Source organism: Schistocerca gregaria, chromosome 1, assembly GCF_023897955.1.
Source record: "Schistocerca gregaria isolate iqSchGreg1 chromosome 1, iqSchGreg1.2, whole genome shotgun sequence".
Taxonomy (NCBI): domain Eukaryota; kingdom Metazoa; phylum Arthropoda; class Insecta; order Orthoptera; family Acrididae; genus Schistocerca; species Schistocerca gregaria.
Window position 1 is genome coordinate 463,376,645 of NC_064920.1, and position 21,698 is coordinate 463,398,342.

At 40.9% G+C, this 21,698-nt stretch overlaps 1 protein-coding gene across 3 annotated transcripts in view; it reads left to right on the forward strand.

Moving 5' to 3' along the window:
* LOC126352582 (pleckstrin homology domain-containing family D member 1-like) overlaps positions 1–21,698 on the forward strand; it is a 184,620-nt gene that overhangs the window by 5,904 nt on the left and 157,018 nt on the right. For all 3 annotated transcript variants that reach the window (XM_050002698.1, XM_050002700.1, XM_050002699.1), the window contains 5 exons: positions 2,706–2,892; positions 5,396–5,472; positions 5,679–5,770; positions 5,860–5,912; positions 19,629–19,805. In XM_050002698.1, the coding sequence (XP_049858655.1) occupies positions 2,706–2,892; positions 5,396–5,472; positions 5,679–5,770; positions 5,860–5,912; positions 19,629–19,805 (586 nt within the window). The remainder of the gene's footprint in view (positions 1–2,705; positions 2,893–5,395; positions 5,473–5,678; positions 5,771–5,859; positions 5,913–19,628; positions 19,806–21,698) is intronic.

Below are 21,698 nucleotides of genomic sequence, written 5' to 3' on the forward strand. Positions count from 1 at the left end.
AGTTAGTCATACCGATATACAAAACTGCACAATGACTGTGGCAGAGCTGGTTTCTGACATGGCTGTGAAAGCAGCCACGTTGTATGTCCTGGCTCTGAAAACAGCCGTGTTATATATCATATACCATGTCTGCCACAATCATTGCATGACCTTTTTAAAAGGTATGACTACCAACCAGCTGTCCACCAGCACGGATGGTCACCGCTGAACTGCGACAAAGAGCGAAGTTGATCACCCTGTGTCACAACATGCAGCTGAACATAACATGCTTGAGTTCAATGGCATGTCACAACCTGGGCATCTCATTTCTCTCTTCCATCTCCAACTTTTCTGAAATGGTAGATGAAGTTACCCTTGCTACACATTCTCTGCTCCCTAAATTATTCGTGATTCAACCTACGTATCCCACTGTCTGCACACCCTCCACCCAACATTTTCTGCCTTCTTTGTCCTATCGCTTCCTCCCTGCTCATGTCCTCTCACCCTCTTTGTTTGCTGCCCTCTGCCACAGCACGCACCTGCCTTCCCATTCCCTGCTCCGCTCCTTTTCCACTCTTCGGTCTTCCTGCCCCACAGCCTCCCAATGCCGCACCTGTTGGTAGTCTTCTCGTGCCTCCTAGTCCCTGCATGTGCTGGCAGGCAGCACTCTGCTTACCCACACCCCCACCTTGCTATCCCTTCCCTATCCCTTACAGGCTACCACTTCCATTCAATGTGACAGTTGCATTCCTGTCTGAGCTGCCAGAGATGGCAGTCATGTGTGCATTGCTGTGCTTGCTCGAGTGTTTGTTTCCTTTTCTGAAGATGGCGATTTTCTATCAAATGTACAGTTCAGTGTTAGAAGTTGTTTAACAACTGAAAATGCTATATTCTCTTTTCTCTGTGAGGTACTGGATGGGTTAAACAAAAGGTTTCGAATGCTAGGCATATTTTTTTATTTTACTAAGGATTTAACCAAGACGTTTGATTGTATTGATCACAAAGTATTGCTCCAGAAGTTGGACCATCATGGAATATGGGGAGTAGCTCACAATTGATTCACCTCTTACTTTAGCAACAGGCAGCAAAAGGTCATTACTCATGATGTTGATAACAGTTGTGATGTGGGGTCTGAGTGGGGTACTGTCAAGTAGGGGTGCTCCAGGGATCAGTGTTGGGGTCACTCCTGTTCCTTATCTATATAAATGATATGCCCTCTAGTATTACGAGTAACTCTAAAATATTTCTGTTTGCTAATGACACTAGTTTTGCAGTAAAGGATGAGCGTGCAAATTGGCTCGGTTTCAAATAGTGCAGTTCATGACCCAACTTCATGGCTTGTAGAAAATAAACTAACACTAAATCACAGTAAGACAGTTTTTACAATTTCTAACACACATTGTAACAAAACCTGACATTTTAATTTCACAGAATGGGCATATGATTAGTGAAACTGAACAGTTAAAATTTCTCCGTGTTCAGATAGATAGTAAACTGTCGTGGAAAGCCCACATTCAGGATCTTTTTCAAGACTTAATGCTGCCATCTTTACTATTCGAACAGTATCTGAAATGAGCGTTTGTTTGATATGAGAATTAGTCTACTTTGCTTATTTTCATTCGCTTATGTCGTATGGTATTATACTATTTGGGGTAACTCTTCCCATTCTGAAAGGGTAGTTTTGGCTCAGAAGCAGGTGGTTCGGGCTATAAGTGGTGTAAATTCACGAACCTCGTGTCGACCCCTATTCGTGAGTCTGGGTATTTTGACATTGGCCTCTCAATATATATATAGTCCTTACTGCCATTTCTTGTTAACGATATTATACTCTGCAGAAATCAAACCTGCATTTGGATTGGACTTCCTTAACTCTTGTGCTGAAAGGTGTGCAGCATACTGTTGCAACTATTTTCAGTAAGCTACCAATCGAATTCAAAAATCTTAGAAGTAACCCACGCGCTTCCAAATCGAAACTGAAGAGTTTCCTCATGGGGCACTCCTTTTATTCTGTCAAGGTGTTCCTTGAAAAATTAAGCTGATTCTTGTTGTATTGTTGATTGCGTTTACTTAAACTTATGGGTTGACTTTTTTCGGGTTCATAAACATTTTATTTTTATCTATTATTACTTTTATGTTGTAATTTCATGTACTGACACATTCCTTGACTGACCTTGGAGATTTGCTCCTCAATTTGGTCATACAGAATGGAAAGCTAAATGTGTAACAGTCTCTTCGTTGTGTTTTACAGTGAGTAGCAACCTATCTTTTTTCTTAGGTTTTCCTATTACTCGCCCCTATTCACATCACTTCACCTTCTTTGTTTGTTGCCCTCTGCCAATGCACCCACCCATCTTCCTCCTTCCCTGCTCCTCTCATTTTCTGCTCCCTATTTCTCCCACCCCACATCCCTGCCTCACAGCCTGCCGACACTGCACTGCATCTTTGGCAGTCTTGCAATGCACCCTAGTCTGTGCATGCTCTGCCAGACAGCACTCTTCTCTCCCTTCACTCATGCTACACAGTACCTTCCCCTTGCCCACCCCTTTCAGATTGTTATTGTTTCTGTTTTTAGCTAATCCTCCCTACGCTTCTAATGAAATAGTGTTTCATTGTTAACAACAATATGGAAAGGATAGATTGCTACTGACCACAGATGAGGAATTGTTGTTTTTGTTACCAGTGTACATATTACTCATTAACTTTCAAATAATATATTATCGTTGCAGATTTTTTATGGTGAAAGAAGGATTCCTGCTCTATTACTCAGAAAATGAAAAGAAGTCCTTTGACAAAAGAGGCTACTTCAACATTCATCCAAAGGGTGTGTTACCAATTGGAGGATGTATAATTCAACCATCATCTGACGTCGGCCAGGAATATATCATCAAAATTGGTAGTGACAGCTTCATAAATGTAAGTGTTAATTGGTTTCAAGAAGAGTGAAATTGATAGAATCAAAATAATTCCACATTTTCTTGAAAGCACATAAAGTTAAACAACAGATGTTTTGTAGGTGAAAAATAAAGTAGAAATAGGATGAAGTCTGATAAATAAAAAAGGCTGATAAACATGCAGTAATACGGGAAGAAAATGAAAAGTAAAATGATATGAAATTAGTGTAAATTGTAGTCAGATGTTCGGTCTTAGTCAACTGTAATTTAAAGACCTATGCTGAACTGAAAAATCTGAAGGCATGGGATGAATATTAAAGCAAGAACAACATGTAAAATTTTATGTATTTTTGACAATCAGATATCTGTTGGTACTGTGGAGCTTGCTAATGTTTATTATAAATGTGGGTTTAGCAGTGGCCATAACAGTCATTCAAATATAAACTGAAATTTGGTGCCATGGTTGCTGGAAAGGCCTACTGCAGTGTGTGGTGCTAGTGGCAGGTATGTAGGGATATACAGAGGGTCTAGAAATTTCATCATAAAACAGAGTGGGAGCCATGAGCAAGCAGGTCATATGTCCTATACATTGGAAATTGCTGGGCGCCTATTGTTTTTTTCAGAAGCTACTCTACCAAAGACTCCAGAGCTTGAGTGTGCACAAAAATGTTGCTGGTGGTGTAATGCTGAAGGAAATCTCACAAGAACTGAATGTAGCTTACTTTTGTTAATGACAATACTACTGTATCTTGTGAACTGTGACCCACACTGAAAGTGTTGGGAGTCTGCATAGTCACTGAAAACACTTTGAATTTCATTATGTGTCAGTGAGGCTGTGCCATTATCCTTACAGTCTAACAAATAAATTTCAGTTTGAACATTTTTCTGCAGTCCATTTGAAGGAGAAGAAGGGGAATTATCTGTCTCGCGTGTGTCATACATAAAACTTGATTAGTATTGCTAAGCTACATTTAATCCTTATTTTGCCCTCTGCTACTGTGAGTCGTCATACTCCCGCCCTCTCTCCCGCCCCCCTCCCTCCCTCCCTCCCTCCCTCCCTCCCAGTACTTTTATACACACTCACAGTGATGAACATATTCCCCTGCCCCCTTCGCCACTCCCTCTATCCTTTTCCTCTGCTTCCCAAACTTATCTGTACAAACAACCACTCGTGGATACATATCATCTCAACATTTATTGGGGTGCCTTTATTTGCCTCGTTTTTACGTTACACAGAACTTTAGTTACTTAAATGTTACCTGAATAAAAAAATTAATCTATTAATCTACAAAAGAAAAACAAATCCCCCTCCCCCAGTACTCCTTCTACACAAGTAATCACAGGAATTTTAACATGAACGTTCAAGACTCCTCTAATGTCATTGAGGTGTATTCCATCTCACCTCCCAATAGCACAACCTATGGCAACCCCAAATTGAGCTCCTCCCCTTTCCACATCATTGTTGACATTAACCTGTTCAGTTCCCTGTTAATGTACTGTACATCTTTATTAAATCAGAGCTTATCAAACCATTATAGAATCTAATCAAGAGTCACAGTTCTCCCTTCTATCGTTAAGTTTCATACTACTTTTCACCTACTTCCAATCTCTTGTGTTTTTTCTGCAAGTGGATGAGGCACTTCATCTCTTATCTCATGTAGTAGGTTATGTCATTTTTCTAGTTTTGTGCTTCTCGCCCTTTACCATTTGCACATCCCATTTTCTTTTTCCCGTACAACAGTCACAATTAAAAGTCTTCTGCCACTAACTGTACTGGAAAGGCACCTTCTTTTTGTTGACTGTTTCTCTCAGCTGCGAACCTTGTATGTCTACAGAATAGTCTCAATAATTACTGCTTTTTTGACCCTACTGCAATTGTCCAATGGAAATTAGAATTAGTAATTGCCCCTCCCCCCTCTCCCCTGTGTTTCCAATGCAACTAATCAGCACCTGTCCGTCAATGCAAATATAAATTTTCTTTGATTTCCCTCGGTCACTCGGGCAAATGCCATTATGGACCTTTCAAAAGAATGAGACTTGTTTCTTCCCCAGTCTGAATTTGCGCTTTGCTTCCAATGACCTCATTGTCAACAGGGTGCTAAACCCTTTTCATCCTTCCTTCTTCTCTTCATAGCTATGGATGAATGTTTGTCACAAATGTTCGGTAATTTCAATGATATGTGTACCATAGATCTTGCCTGCTCAGTTGTTAATTCATTTTCAGTTGTGTAGCGCTGTACATGAGCTATGTGCATACAGTCTCTGTAGGTCTTTATTTCTTTCTTTTCTTTTTTTTTTCTTTTTTCTTTTTTAAAAGCAATACTTTGGTTTAGCATTGAAGTTTGTACAACAGTGTTTTATTCCCATTTGAGTAAGAAATGTTTCAGTATGTATTATTTTATCATCTGCAGTACCTATAAATGAAATTAATTTGTTTAAGTGATATCTATGATTGTAGCTCTGATTTTGTAAATAGATGTGTGCATCAAGTCATTCTGTTTCACTGAGATGCCACTGTTCCTCAGGGCCCAGTAATATTGGCAGCAGAAACTCAGTTTGACCAAGAACGATGGATTCAAAGTTTGCAAGAGGCAGCTCGTATGTAAGTGTAGTATTTTGCTTCTATGAATTTTGTACATTTAATCCCAAATTTTTATTCTAAATTTTTAGCACATCGCAGTAATGTAATTTTCTGTTAAATTTTATTATCAGCAGAATACAGCATGAGGTATGTTGAAATATGCACAAATAGTATTTCACTTATTTTATTTTAATACAATGGAAAATTATCTAACTATAATGTTTCAGAACATGGGAGAATTCGCGAATGGGAGAATCCATCATTCGGGACTTAGAATCTCAGGGCCTAAAACTGAACAAAGAAAAGCAGTCTTATGTGGGTAAGCTATACAGACAGTATTATTTACCAGGAAAAAATGTTTTAAATCAAGTATCTGTTACTAATTTACTTGAATTCTTTCCTGAACAGAGAAGTTACATGAGGAGACAATTGCATTACAGGATGAAATAGATAGAAATGAGGTATGTATACAGAATGATGTTTATAATCATATTTAGGAAGTACATAATTCCTGTAAAAACAAAATATTTTTTGGCAGCATCAGTTTCAATTTTGTAGAAGGGCACTGTCGGATAGGTTATTAGTATGAGATAGCAGAATGTCCTGTATTCTGTTGAAATTAGATAGGGGCTACTCGACGTCCCACTGTGGCCATGACTCGAGGCAAATGCTACTCTACTTTCCCAAGTAGTGTAAGTATTCAGATGCAGTTCCACCAACTTTAGTATACACATAGTGATCCTGATCTGCTTTTCAAATGACCATACCCAGGACAAAAGCATATCTGCGAGAATGTCAGCACGGGAATTTCTGATGTGGTCGACCATGTGTTCACGGCCTGTTGGCATGTGCTAGTACTCCTTATCTTTTAAATGTCCATACAGAAAGAAGTCCAGCAACATCAAATCTGGCAACCTAGCAGGCCAATTAATGGGGTCACCTCTGCCGATCAACTAACCAGGGTAAAAACGATCTAATACCTGCCATGCTTTAGTTGTGTAATGGGCGAGGCAACCATGGCGCTGGAGCCACATATGTTGCCGAATGTCCTTGGCAAAATCCTGCCGTAGTACCAGTACTTCCTGTCCCAAATATGTTTGATATTTGTGTTCATTCAGTGTGCCATCAATAAACTAATGAACCAATGAGTTTAAATGATTAATGGAAAATCTCATATAACGATGTGAAACAAATACTAACAAAGAATAGAGGGGCTGGCCAGTACTTACCTCAGCTTCGTACAGCCAATAGATACACAAAACACAGAACCGAAAATTTAGGTTCCTAGCTTTCGGAACAAATGTTCCTTCATCATGGAGGAGAGAGGGGAAAGAAAGTGAAGAAGGGAAAGTGGATTCAATTACTCACAACCCAGGTTATGAAGCAACATGGAAAGGAAAAAAGGGAGGGTAGCAAGGATGGAGGCACTCCAACACATCTTTTCATCCCGCCATCCCCCTGGACTGAACCTACGTTAAACAACCTCGCTCCCATTTACTCTTCAGTCTTCTCCCATTTACTCTTCAGTCTTCTCCTCTTTCCCTTTCCTCTTTAGCTATTCACACATCTTTTCATCCTACATAGTTGTGTTTATCTTTATACTGTATACCTCTTTACTTCTGTATGCATCCTCTTTGGTTTGAAGCCGGCACAGTACTTACAGTAGAATATCTTTGGCTTCCCTCTGACAACCATGCCTCCATCCTTGCTACCCTCTCTGTTTCCCTTTCCCTGTTGCTTCATAACCTGGGTTGTGAGTAACTGAATCCACTTTCCCTTCTTCCCTTTCTTTCCCCTCTCTCCTCCCTGATGAAGGAACATTTGTTCCTAAAGCTAGGAACCTAAATTTTCGGTTCTGTTTTTTGTGTATCTTTTGGCTGTACTGAGCTGAGGTAAGTACTGGCCAGCCCCTCTATCTCTTTGTTTGTATTTGAACCAATGAGTTTATTCCCCATAATGCCACACCATATGTTAATCGACTGAGGACACTGATGGTCAACTGTCATAACCAGTGGGGATTATCTACACTCCAGTAACGCATGTTATGCTGATTAACGTTACCATGGCTTTTGAATGTAGACACATCAGAAAATAGTACCTTGGCATAAAATGTGGGGGTTGTTTGGATTTGTTGACCTATCCGGTAGACCCGCTGATTCAACTCATCCATAACTCTTTACAGCGGATCTAATGCCGTGGCAAGTAGGTGATCTTTTGCTGGGTACTTGGCCACTTTGGGATGCAGGGTAACGACATGGCTGACAAAACTTCCAAGGAAGCATTTGGGATGGTGCTGTCCATCAATGTTCCATCCCGTTGCACGTCATTATCTCATTTTCTGACAGATGCATCGTGCGTCAGTGGGAGACTGAATGGTTGCAGGTGTCAGACAAGAAACTGTGGTCGCTCAAATCGACCACAAAGGCTTGGTGGACTTCGTGGCAGCTTCGCCGTTGGAAGGAGGTTTTGCTTACCAGACTGTGCATTCAACATAGTCCTTTCACACATGGCTTCCTCCTCCGGCAGGAGGATCCACCATTATGTGAAGTTTGTGGTGTGCTGCTTTCAGTTCAGCATATTGTGTCTATGTGTGTCCTGTATACTGATATTAGGGCAGCCCTCGGTTTCTCTGGAGATCTGCCCACCATCCTCGCAGATACCGATACCAGTGTTAACAGAGTGGTGAAATTTTGTGAGTATGAGGCCTCATCCCTAAACTGGTAGGGAAGGTCGCAAACTTTAATACACTGTAATCTGCTCCGCATGTGGGGATAGACCTCGTCCCCATCCATGAGATTTCATGTTGACTTTTCGTCAGGGCGCTGATGACCATGATGTTGAGTGCCCCCTCAACTAAATCATCATCATCATCATTTTTTGACATGCCCACTCACAAAATGCTACCCGGCTAAGGAAAATGGCGCCATGAAATCCTTGGTACACCACTTTTGATATGTATCATACATATGATGATGCAGTATTGTGGCAATAGCACCAATAGACATTGCAGAATTGTGGTGTAATTGCCAGGTGCTTATCCATGGATTGTAGTGCATTAGCTTCTCCTGTAACATATTCGCTTTCTTTTCTTTTGACAGTTTGTACACTGCCATCAGACGTAAAGGTGTTTACAACCTTGCAAAAGAACAAATGAGAGAGAGCTTTCTCTGGAAAACACTCAGCATACAAGACAACAGAAGCCTCAACATTTCTCCTAAATTCTCTGTAAATCAGGATCATTTCAATTTTTTCTTGTTTGGTTGTACCACTCATTGTCCACTTGCACTTCTGTTCTTCAAATGATAGGTATGTTGAAGGGCAGTAAACACTGCTCAAATATTGTAATGAGCCACTCTCTGTTCTATATCTGCATGATATGTGAGCTCCGAATGCAGTGTACGAAAACAATGTTGCGAATGTGGTTTTCAGTTAGAAGTTATAAAATAGTGGCCTGTCCTACCCTTGCAGCATGGACGTGAGGTCCCACGCGCCATTGTATATTGAAGGGCCATTGAATAGCATGCCGTAAAATGATTGTGAACCCCTTTCTATTTCTCTGATTACAGCGCCACCTGTGCCAAAATGAAGAAAATGTTTCAGACAGAATGTATGTAGATTTTTCCATAGAACTGTAATCTACAATAAAATACAGGGGATCCCATTGAAGATTTCAAAGTTACTCACTGCCATCTGCGCACAGGGTGGGGTGGCGGGTTGAATGTGGTATGCAGTATCGTTGGACCCCCCCCCCCCCCCCCCCCCCCCCCCACACACACACACACTAATTGGAATTATAACTTTTTTTTTTATCCTATGTGTTGTTTTTGAGGTATTTCAATGTCTTCAGTTAAAATTAACACCCTTTTTGCATTGTGTGCTGGAGTGAGCCTTGTCACGTCTTATGCGGCACCCAGTGTCAACAGAAAGCATTAGTTTGTTTCCCATTACAAACAAAATTATTTTTCAATTGTGATTTTATGTGCTCATTTGACAGAAAGCTCCCAGATTGGTCTAGTCCTATATCTGTTTTATTGATATGTATTAATAGTGACAGTAAAACACAGAGAATAAACAGTGACTTAATAGCTGTGTATGCTTGGTGATAGTCAGTGCGGGCCAGGTGGTGATGCCACTGCTTAGAACTTTACTGTTCCTGGTAATATATGTGTACAAAACAAAATAGAGCACTGGATTAATCTGGGATCACTGTATCGGATGGCCATGACCAGTTCTGCTTCAAAAATTATTTTGCTTACAGTGGGAAACGAAGTGCCTTTCGTTGATACTGGCCATTGTATGAAAGACTTGATGAGCACTGGTTGTGTCGGCTCACTCCAGCTACACAAAAAAGAAACCTGCCAATATCTGCTGGAACACCAGAAGAAATTCGCCTCATGACTCTTAGGAGAGACACCTCTGTGTGTGTGTGTGTGTGTGTGTGTGTGTGTGTGTGTGTGTGTGTGTGTTTGTTTTATCTCATGTTTTTTGTTCCTGGCTTGACAAGAAGACTTCAGCTTTGAGAGTGATTGAGTCACATCTAAACAAATGAAATAAGCAATGTGGGAAAGGAAATGCCCAGTAGATAAGGTCTTTTGATGTTATTTGCCACCACATGACAGACATTTCACCTCATCAGAGTTGTTTCCCTGAAGGACAGAATTCATTTTCCACGTGAAACATAATTCCCTGACAGCTCATAATGCATCTGGTTAAAGAGGGGATACCATTATGTTACAATCACACAGTTGTAGTTTCTCATAATCTAAATAGGATTGTTTCTCACTTACATCACATTTTTTGTAAAATAAACATGTATTCTATTAGTATCTACACATTTTCCTCGACATAATAGATCCTTAATTTTGAACATTTAAAAGTGAGAAGACTGGAGACTCCACCACAAAAGTGTGGTCTTCTGTTCCAGCCAGCACTAGTGATCAAATGGTACTGCAGCGGAGTGGCTCTTAGAGGCTAGTGGGAAACAATGAATTCTATTTTACTGTGCTATGTTGGTTTTCTTGCTAAAATTAGAGACAAAGCAGTTAAAGTGCATCATGGGTTCTACATATAATTCTTGAGTCGCACTGCCAGTTTTGTTGAGGTTTAGTACAGAACACAAACACTGTATAGCAGCTGTATGTCATGAAAGAGATTTAGCTTTGCTAGTCCTCTCCCTGTAAAAATCATATGTTGGGTGTAGCTGACTTCCTTCACAACACACAACCCACTCGAAATTCTTTGAAGAAGTAGTGTGCAAGTAGTGCGTGTAGTGTCATAAAAAATTCACAGAAATAGGACTACACTACTACAACACTAAACTACACTACTGTACTTAGTATAACAATCAAGTTAGGTTTCCTCATTTGTGTGGGTAGTTAGCCCCTGGCATGCTGAGGCAGTGCTGCTTTGCTATCCAAGTTGTGGAAATTGGGAGATGGTTGTCAGGGTCTGAGGAAGATCTTCCTGGTGATCTACAATGTTCATCTCCTAACTGCCTCTGGAAGGTGGTGGTACAGAACATTGTCATGATGTATGAGCTCTTCTTGGTCGTCTCTCGGCTTTGCAGGCTTGCAATTCATAGGCTAATATCTTGCCGGTTATTGAGTTCAGCTCCTCATTCCTTTTTGTGTTATGGAGTGTTGTATTGCCAAAGACATTCCTGTCTTGGTCTGTGACATCTCGTCAAAAGCTCCCCATTTGCAACTGTTGGTGGTGCTGTGTTGTATTTTCATTAACAGGTAATGCTTAGCTCCCTTGGCTGGATGGAACTATGCCAGTATGGATCTTTCTTTTATTTTAGGAAGGAACTGGGATCTTCTCTTCCCTGTTTCTGCCCTGTCTCATGTTTCTTGCTGTTCTCTATAAATGCATGCTTTTATTTCCTTATTTAACTTGACTTTGTGCCCACTATCTCCTTTAACTTGTCATATTGCCCCTTTTTGAGCCAATATTGTGCACCTCTCTTTTTTGCAACTACGTCGAGAGTTACTAAGCTCAGTATCACCAGCAGAGCATCTGTGGGTATTGGTCTGTGAGCTCCTGTCAGATGCAGGAGCACACTTTTCTGTGCTCTCTGTAGAGCCTGTGCTGTCATTACTGTTCTGGCCCTATGAGCCCAAGTGCTCAACCAGTAGCATACAGTAGTGATTAAGATTACATTATTGTATGTTCTTATTACACTTAAGAGGCAGCTGAGGGCTTATTTGGCCAATTGTTGGTATTTTGTTCAGGATTTTAAATGACTCTGTGGCAGACTATATTTGTACATGTGCATGAAAGTTTCACTTTTTGTTGATATTTTTATCAAGATACCTATACGCTACTTTTCTTTTCGCAGGTTGCTCATTTATTAGTATTGTGGGATTTCTTGCTTTTGAAAATGTTTTTTCAGTAACATACAAACTGTTTCATGTGCAGCTATCATTAGTTTGTTTTCTACCCAGTAATTACTTAGTGTTTCAAGAACTATGCAACTATTTTCTTCTCATTTAGCCTTTGTGTGGGTAGATACTATAATTAGCAGTTCGTCTGCATAGGCGATCCAGCCTCTAGTGTTTGTTATTGTTTGTTATACTCTGAAGCTGGTTCAGTTACGGCTCTATGGAAACATCCTAGAGCTCTGAACCGTAGACAGAGCCCTGCAGACAGCCTTTGGTGACATTTTTCATAGCTTTCTTTCCAGTTATTCCAATTGCACCTGCCTGTCTGTGCAATAATCTTGTAGGGTGTTGTAGACACATTGGGGCAATCCATCTGCTTCAGTCTTTTGAACACAGTGGGCCACCATAAATTATCAGATGCTCCGGCTGTATCAGTCTTATATGTATAACATACTTATCATCTGAGGTGTTCTCAGTATGCACTGGGTGATTTATCACATCCATGGTGGATTTCCCTTTCCTGAAACTGTACTACAGGGAGCTCATGCCCTTTAAATGCCCCTTAATTGTCTGCGATCTGTGAGGCAGCAGCCAGAAGCTGTTCCTGTAGTTTGGCTAGAACATTTACCAAACAAATTGGCCTGTAAGATTTCAGTTCTCTTTAGTCTTCGTCTTTACCATTTTTTAGTGTAATGATATTGAGATTTTCCAGATTTTTGCACCCATCACTGAAAAAAAAACATTCATTTAATAACACTAATGTATATGATACAGTTTGGTCCACTAGCTGAGCCAACACCAACACCAACACCATTCTATGAGGCCCTGGTGCCTTGGTACTTTCTTCTACCTTAATTACATTATTGTCAGCCTTACTTCCTCTTGGGCAGTTGCAATCACAACACTGTTATTCCCATGCTGCTCAAGTAATACAGTCCACTTCTGTAGCGCAGTGGTAGGGTTACCGCTTACCATGCAAGGGGGCCCAGGTTCGATTCCCAGCAGGGGACTGGGTGTTGTGTGTCCTTCATCATCATTGACAAGCAAATTGCCGAAGTGGCGTCATCTAAAAGACTTGGAATATGGCGGCCAAACCCCAAAGTGGATATCCCAGCCAATAAATGCCATATGATCATTTCATTTCTACTAACACAGAGCAAAGATGCTGACGGTACTCTGTGTATTCCATCTTGAATCACCCGGCATCAGAGTTCTGAGTAGGTACTGTACTAATGTCTCTGTCTGTCATTTAACGTGTCATTGGATCATCTTGAAGCTGATAATACAGTGGGTTATCAAGCCTTGTTTTTAAGTTTATATGGAAAACCCCAAATATTTGTTACCATTTGGGTCTTAGTGTGTGCCTCCCGCCTCTCTAATTGTATTTGGTGTAACAGTATTTTATATTGTTGTTTGGCTGTTTGATAGAAACTCAGTGTTCTGTGTTATTCTGTTTCCCCTAAGGATCTCTGGTAATATCTTCTTGCCTGCCTTGCTCCACATCGTAAGAACTATAGGGTGGGACTCAGGGAATTTTTAACTCTTTTGACTTGCTAACAGATGTTGGTATTGCCTTGTGTTGCGCCATTTACAATACTCGCATGAATTTTTGGGCTTTGCATCAACATCAAATCTAGTTTCGTGCTGTGGCTGTATCTTGAATTCTTCCTTTAAAAGTTCCCAATTCGTTTTATGTGGTTTGTATAGTCACTCGTGGTTGCTGGATGTTAGTGTCTAAATAATTATCTATGCCTGTAATTGTAATATAAATGAGATTATGGTCGCTTATTGAAAATGCATCACAGTCCTTCCAGTTTGCGATGCGGTCACCGACTTTCAAGTTTGAAAGGGTGATAGCTGTATTTACCAAATATGCAGCAACCAGTCGCATATTTGGTAATTTTATGGTTTACAGTCACTGCACGACTTGGGAACCACACGGAGCCCACCATTCATAGCTATATTTGTTGCTGCACCTTTGTGATTTTGAAAAGTAGGAGGGCTGAGAGATCTAATTGTGACATGAAGGCTAATTTCTTGCGTGGCATCCTGAAGGCAAAGTCCTATTTCATCAACAACTCTGCTCCTCCACAATGTTGGTTTCACATTTGGCTCCTTTATGAAAATCTGTCAGTTCTGTCCACCCAGTACTACTGCTGTTTTTAACTTTTCTGTATATCCTGACAGTGTTGAAAACATTGATTCGTTATGTAAAGTTTTGTGAAGGCAGTAACAATTTGTGTTACCACCATATGCTCATCACACAGTTGATGTGTTTTCATCTGTTATATTTTTGTGTGGCACAATAATGGCAACCATTGGATGGTGACCTGATGTTATGATTTGTGCCATAACTGACGTATGGCATAATGATCCTTGATGTACAATATAGGACCTGTATACATAGTATTTGTAGGTCCATCTCCTCTTAACACTTCCCCAACTAGTTGTATTACCATGGCATTGCATGTCGCGTTGATCTGGTTGATTTTAATCGGCATTTAGAGGTAGGTATATTGCAAAAGGCATTGCTCACAGTGGCAAAAAAGGTTGCATGCTTTCATTAGACCAAACTGGACAGTAACTGATTGGAAGCATGTAGTGTGTTCCAAAATTCTCGATTTAGTCATTTTGTCAAATGATGCAAGAGTCAAGTGCACTGACAGCACAAGTGATTTAACCCTGCAATGTGTGGAGGGTGTAGCTCAGAAATTAGTGGTTCTGTTAAGGTGTGGGGATGTTTCCCAAACCATGATTTGGGCCCACTCATTCAGGTTCATGTAACTATGAACCAGAATGTTTATTACAAAATTCTTGGTGACAAAGTGTTGCGTGTTCTTCATATCTGCATAATGAATGTGCTGAGGATACTTCTACCTTCCAAGATGATAGCACAAGCCTGCACACATACATTTCCAATCTGTTGAAGACTCTAGCACCCTAGCACACCTCAACAAATCGTTAAGGTATCCAATCCAAAATCCATAAAAATGTCTGTTACTTCTCACAGTGTCAGTTGAAATGTAGGAGTCAAAATCCCTGCAGTCTATGGGATTTAATGCTATTGATCAATAAGTGTATTCAGCAGGCTGTGGCAGACGTGAAGAAACATGTTGAATTTCAGCTTCACCAAACTGAGATAATTATCAGGGCTAGAGACCCAGTGTGAATCTGATGTCTATTGGGGGTGACCAGATTTTTTTTTGTCTAGTATGCTTATATAGTTCTTGAGGACTGGTTTAGTGTCTGTTTGCACAGTACGCTTCCAGATTTACTGGACTACGGGTAAGTGGACAGGAAATGAGAAAGTGAGAATCTCTGCCAGTCAAAAGGAAATTAATCACAAATATTACTTTAAAATTACCTCGACACTTAAATTCAAGGACTGATGGATCCCATTAACATCATGGTTGTAAACAATATTCATTTCAAATGTATACATATTCAAAACCAAATAAATAGGTGCTGTCTATTGACACAAATAATGAACAAGTAGGCAGATGAGGAGCAACTCCATGGCACAAATTAAGCAGCAGCAGTAGCTTTTTTTTTCTCAATGTAGCCCGATATCCTTCTACACATTTTTAGTGCGTTCATTTATAGTACACGTAAGCACAAAGTGAAAATAGCAAACCAGTGATACTTCATTGTTAATACAACCTGTGGAATTAGTTTGATTTGGCCCACATTTCTTAATGTTCTTCTCCTTGACAGGATCTATCAATTATGAGACAGTAATGGATGGAGACTCATCCTTCTCTTTGTTTCCCTCCCCCCCCTTTCCCCAAGATCAGACTAACTCTCTCCCCCTCTCCCCCTCTCTCCCCCTCTCTCCCCCTCTCTCCCCCTCTCTCCCCCCTCTCCCCCCTCTCCCCCCTCTCCCCCCTCTCCCCCCTCTCCCCCCTCTCCCCCCTCTCCCCCCTCTCCCCCCTCTCCCCACTCTCCCCCCTCTCCCCCCTCTCCCCCCCTCTCCCCCCTCTCCCCCCTCTCTCCCCCTCTCTCCCCCTCTCTCCCCCCTCTTCCCCCTCTTCCCCCCCCTCTCTCCCCCTCTCTCCCCCTCTCTCCCCCTCTCTCCCCCTCTCTCCCCCCCTCTTCCCCCTCTTCCCCCTCTTCCCCCTCTTCCCCCTCTCCCCCCTCTCCCCCCTCTCCCCCCTCTCCCACTCTCTCCCCCTCTCCCCCTCTCTCCCCCTCCCCCTCTCCCCCTCTCCCCCCTCTCTCCCCCCTCCCCCTCTCCCCCTCTCCCCCCTCTCTCCCCTCTCTCCCCCCTCTCTCCCCCTCTCCCCTCTCCACCCTCCCCCTCTCCCCCTCTCTCCCCCTCTCTCACCCCCCTCTCCCCCTCTCCCCCTCTCCCCCTCTCCCCCTCTCCCCCTCTCCCCCCTCTCCCCCCCTCTCCCCCTCTCCCCCTCTCCCCCCTCTCCCCCTCTCTCCCCCCCCTCTCCCCCTCTCTCCCCCTCTCTCCCTCCCCCCTCTCCCCCCCTCTCCCCCTCTCTCCCCCGCTCCCCCTCTCTCCTTCTCTCTCTCCCTCCCTCTCTCCCTCCCCATGCAGGTGGGCAGCTGAGTCCACATAAGATTGATTAGTATCCTCTTTTTCTCTTACTTCTAACCTGACTGCAGTAATATATTCCATGTGGAAAATGTTCTTGTAATAAAGGAAGTATTCTAGACAACTCCAGTTCTGCTTAATTTGTTAATGGCTCCAATTTCAATATTATGTGATACAGTTCAGGTTTTCCTCATAAGAACATGGCTGTTAGTTTTTACAAGTTGGAAATTTGTCAAACCCAAGAATTATAACAGCAGTTGTCAGTAGTAAGCAACCCACATTTTGTTTCTCAAATTGTGGAAAAGCTGTAAATGTGGTTGGTGTGGGAGACTTCCCTGCTACATTTACTACGCTTTCTCTGCTTGATATAGTTGTCGTTAGCTCCTGATAAACCTGCATGATTTGTATCAGTAGTTGTTGTAAGTGTTCCATGGTAGAAAAACCTACATTTCCACCTAATTACAAAAATGTTTTAAGATTTGATTTGCATGTGTCATGTGCATTAAGTCATTGCCACTTCTGTCAAGGCAAGTTGCATATGAACTAGCAGGGATGTGTCCTGGTTAATTTACAACAATATATATTTACATTATACTCTTCAGAAACTGTGCAAGTTAAATTAAGTTCATATTCCGAAGTTCTGCCTGTGACAAACTTGTTGGTTGGTTGGTTGATTTGGGGGAAGGGACCAAAGAGCAAGGTCATCTGTTCCTCAGGTTAGAGAAGGCTGGGGAACGAAATCGGCCACGTGCTTTCAAAGGAATGATCCCGGCATTTGCCTCAAAGGAATGATCCCGGCATTTGCCTCAAAGGAATGATCCCGGCATTTGCCTGAAGCAGTTTAGGGAAATCACAGAAAACCTAAATCAGGCTGGCTGGATGCAGGTTTGAACCATTGTCCTTCTGAATGCAAGTCCAGTCAGCTAACCACTGCATCACCTCACTCAATCCTGTGACAAACTGAATCCAAAATTGTAGCACCTAAGCTTAGCTGGCAGTACACTCCATAGATTGCATCACAATTGACTCATGCCAATCGCGTGTGGCTTATAGAATTTTGCTGCGATACTGTCAGAGGGCACTCCTTATGACAAAAGTCAGCTGAGTAGTGGTGCCACAGCAGTCAACAGCAGTATTGTCCCAGCTACACGGTTTCCATAGTAATGTTGGGTCAAGTACTTCAGATGAGGATCAAGGCACTTAGGATGTGTGGAAGAAGATTTGTATAATATTTATGTTTGTAAATATATATTATGTATCTTCCCCCCCTCTCTTCTCTCTCTCTCTCTCTCTCTCTCTCTCTCTCTCTCTCTCACACACACACACACACACACACACACACACACACACCTCTCCTCTCTCTCTCTCTCTCCTCTCTCTCTCTCTCTCTCTCTCTCTCTCTCTCTCACACACACCACACACACACACACACACACACACACACACTTTGGGATCTTCTCACTGTCAGTGTATGGAACAGAAATATGTATACGCTAATCAGTCTGTATATGTACTTAAGGTGTTCTATGTGTGGAAATTGTATGTGAGTCGGTTACTATTTCTGTTATCCTTAAATTCTGGACCAACATCATTTGAATTGTCGTCCTCTGATGAGGATTTCTCCATTGCTAGTATATCTATACTGAAAGTATGAAAGTGTGTATCTAATTTTCAATGTCCTACTAAAATAATGGAAAGCATTCCCTCTCATAAGTGATTATATTGTTCCATCAATTACAGTACTTAAACACCTCATACCATATTTGTGTGCAATTTGAGTTATGATATTACTTGTTGTTCTCACAACAACTTGAATGACAGTTCTCTTTAGAATGACAGATCAGCTTCCTCTCTTGTTTCCATGATACCAATCATCAAAGTACTCATTGCCCTGTGGTGCGCAGTGCATCTCTAATCTTGAATGAGACTGTATGGAATAAACCCCCTCATCAGCAGTTACCTTGAAGTGCGATGAAGCAGCTATTGTCATGCCACTTTGCAGAAATGCTGCATTCATCTGCAGTTCATGCACAAACCAAGTGAAATTTCCAAACAGTACACAATTCTACACTCACTATTCAAACTAACAAATATTTTTATGTCCACAATCATCATTCATCTATACTATAGACTTGTAGCACATCACTTTCCCATAGTGATATCTTACGCTGCACACAGCACACTAATACAATTTTCATTGTTGTTACTGATAAAGAATATCATCTCATATAATTGAGTCTGACTCAAGGAAATTCTTCAGTAGTCCTTACAATTCTTAATACTTTAGCCTTATGTCGTCCATGTTGGATTATTGTAAGGAACTGTGACTGCTTATGACAATAAAAGTTCAAATAAAAAAGTTATCTATGTCAGTCACTCATTTTATTTATCCCATGATGTGTTTTGAGAGTTTACACTCCCATTTTCAGGCGGAACAATATTACGTTACTTTTTTGCTAGCTGGATGCAGCCAATCGTTTATTGTTCTTTCATTTCATTGCAAAAACATTTAACTGACACCTGTTAGCACAATATGGAACTAAGATTATAAATATTAAACAGTGGTAGAGTTATTTGCAATCTGTACTAACGACAAACCGCAGAGCTCTGTGGCCTGGAGCAGATTGTAAGGAATTCTATCACTGTTTAAAATTTATAATCTTAGTGCCATATTGCACTAACGAGTGCCTGTTATATGTTTTTGCAATGAAATGAAACAACAACAAACGATTGGCTGCATCCAACTAGCAAAAATGTAACATGATACTATTCCACCAGAAAATGGGAATGTAAACTCTCGGAGTACATTGGGATGAAATAAAATGAGTGACTGACATAGATAACTATCTTATTTGAACTTTTATTGTCTAAATATTTTCCTGTATCATTTTCATGGAAAATGATATTTTTGATATTTTATTCAGAAAACTTAGTTTTTCTTAAAATTTGTTATGTTTATCATACCTTTCAATCCTTTGTTGGTATCCTGTCCTCAGCACTACAAGTGAAGCAGCTTGCATATAAAAAAAATGAGATTTGCTCATTTTATATGTGTGACAGTGCAATTGATATCTTATTTCTTGACTTTAAATGCGCTGTTACATACCATGTAGTAGATATATGTGTTAAAGGAAGGTCATAGTTTAACTTTCTGTCCCCATCAAAGCCATTAGACACAGTGATACTTTTATTGCTGTGTTTTGAGATGTAAGTGTTATATTATCTAGGTAATGTGAAAAATTTTTTGGTGCTAGGAATTAGAGAAATTGAACCTAATCCTTGATGAAGAAAAATGCCGACTTCAGGAAACAATTGCAGAATTTAAAAAGGAGCACGAAGCTATGAAGAGAGAATATGAAGAAACCATATCAGCATTGCGATTAGTACAGCAGGACAAAGAAGCTTTGGAACAAACCACAAGTGATTTGATGGTAAGTTCAGGACGATATTATAGTGATACTTCAATAATGTTATTATTCTCTCTCTCTGTCTCTCTCTCTCTCTCTCTCTCTCTCTCTCTCTCTCTCTCTCTCTCTCTCTCTCTCTCTCTCTCTCTCTGTGTGTGTGTGTGTGTGTGTGTGTGTGTGTGTGTGTGTGTGTGTTACTTTGTTTCCTGCCATATTTAGTTGTAGAAATTCTAAAGCCTTACTGCCCATAACTGAATTTTTTGTTTGTAGCAGCAGTAAGGCAGCAGTCATGATGGATTGTTTCATGGAGAACACACATGAGTGGCTGCTCACCAGCCTGTACTAGAGACTGTTGTGATAACAAGATCTGCTAATTGCATGACTAAAAAGTTTAGGAATTTTTGCTGACAAGTGACCTTGCACTCTAGTTTTGTTGATATCAGGCTCTGATATTTGAAGCACCGAGTTCCAAGTTCAAACTGTTGTGAGGTTTAATACTGTTCACATATCTTGGCAAACTCTTTATGCCCTGGCAAGTTGTCACAGTGATGTATGTGTAGGAAGGAGGGCTGTGTGGCAGTGTGCAGTGGCAAGGGGCACTGTTCCACACTGTGCTCCAGCCCATACGATCATTCTGTTGCTTCTGTCTGTAGTGTGTAGTTTGTGATGTGTGTAGAACTTTTAGTGTTGTCTTTCATGTTAATTTAGCTGTGTTAAAAGTACTTAGCTACAGAAGCGTTCAATATTGGTGGTGAAAGTACTTAGCCACAATAATGCTCATTATTGGTGGTATAAAGTAAACATTATTTTAACAAGCAACAGTGGTAGTTTCCTGAGAAAATGAATTTTCAAAGGGAGAGTGAGAAGCAGAAACAGTGGCTTGAGTGTTGCACTTACTCCAGCATCTCTAGTTACCAAGACCGGCAGTGGCTGTGGCATGTGGCATGGGCCAGAGAGCACACTAGTAGTACTGCAAAGTATGCACCATCCCTTGATTTGATGCAGCTCTCCAACTACTCTATCTTGTGCGAGCCTCTTCATCTCCAAATAAGTACTGCAAACTACATCTTTCTGAATCTGCGTAATTTATTCCTCTCTTGGTCTCCTTCTATGATTTTTCCCACCCACACTTCCCTCCAATACTAAATTGGAGATCCCTTCATTTCTCAGAATGTGTCTTATCAACTGATCCCTTCTTTTGGTCAAATTGTGCAACAAATTCCTTGTATCGCCAATTCTATTTAGTATCTTCTCGTTAGTTACGTGATCGACCCATCTAATCTTCAGCATTCTTCCATAGCACCACATTTCGAAAACTTCTGTTTTGACCAAAACTGTTTAAGGTCCATGTTTCACTTCCAGATATGGCTACACTCAGACAAATACCTTCAGAAAATACTTTCTAACACTTAAATCTATATTCGATGGTAACAAATTTCTCTTCTTCAGAAATGCTTTTCTTGCCATTGCCAGTCTACATTTTACATCATCTTCAGCCATCATCAGTTATTTTACTGCCCATATGGTGAAACTCATCTATGACTTTAAGTGTCTTGTTTTCCAAGTGTTTTCCTGAAATTTGAGGGTAGTTTGCATGTCCCACAGTTCCTGAAAACTATGTGTAAAATTTTTGCAGGACTGGCTCTCCCAAGGATCTAAATAATTTTGAGGGAATATTATCTACTCCATGCTCCTTGTTACTGCCTAGGTCTTTCAGTGCTCTGACAAATCTTCTTACAGTATCATATCTCCAATTTTCACCTAGTTCCTCTTGTTTTTTCTGTAATATTATCCTTGAGTTTATTTCTCACATGTAGACCCTCTACAGGATGTAAATAAATTCCTTTTACAGACTCTGAGGACAAATTCCTTACATTACACCATAATAAGGAAAAAATGTCTAGATATCATGGGCTT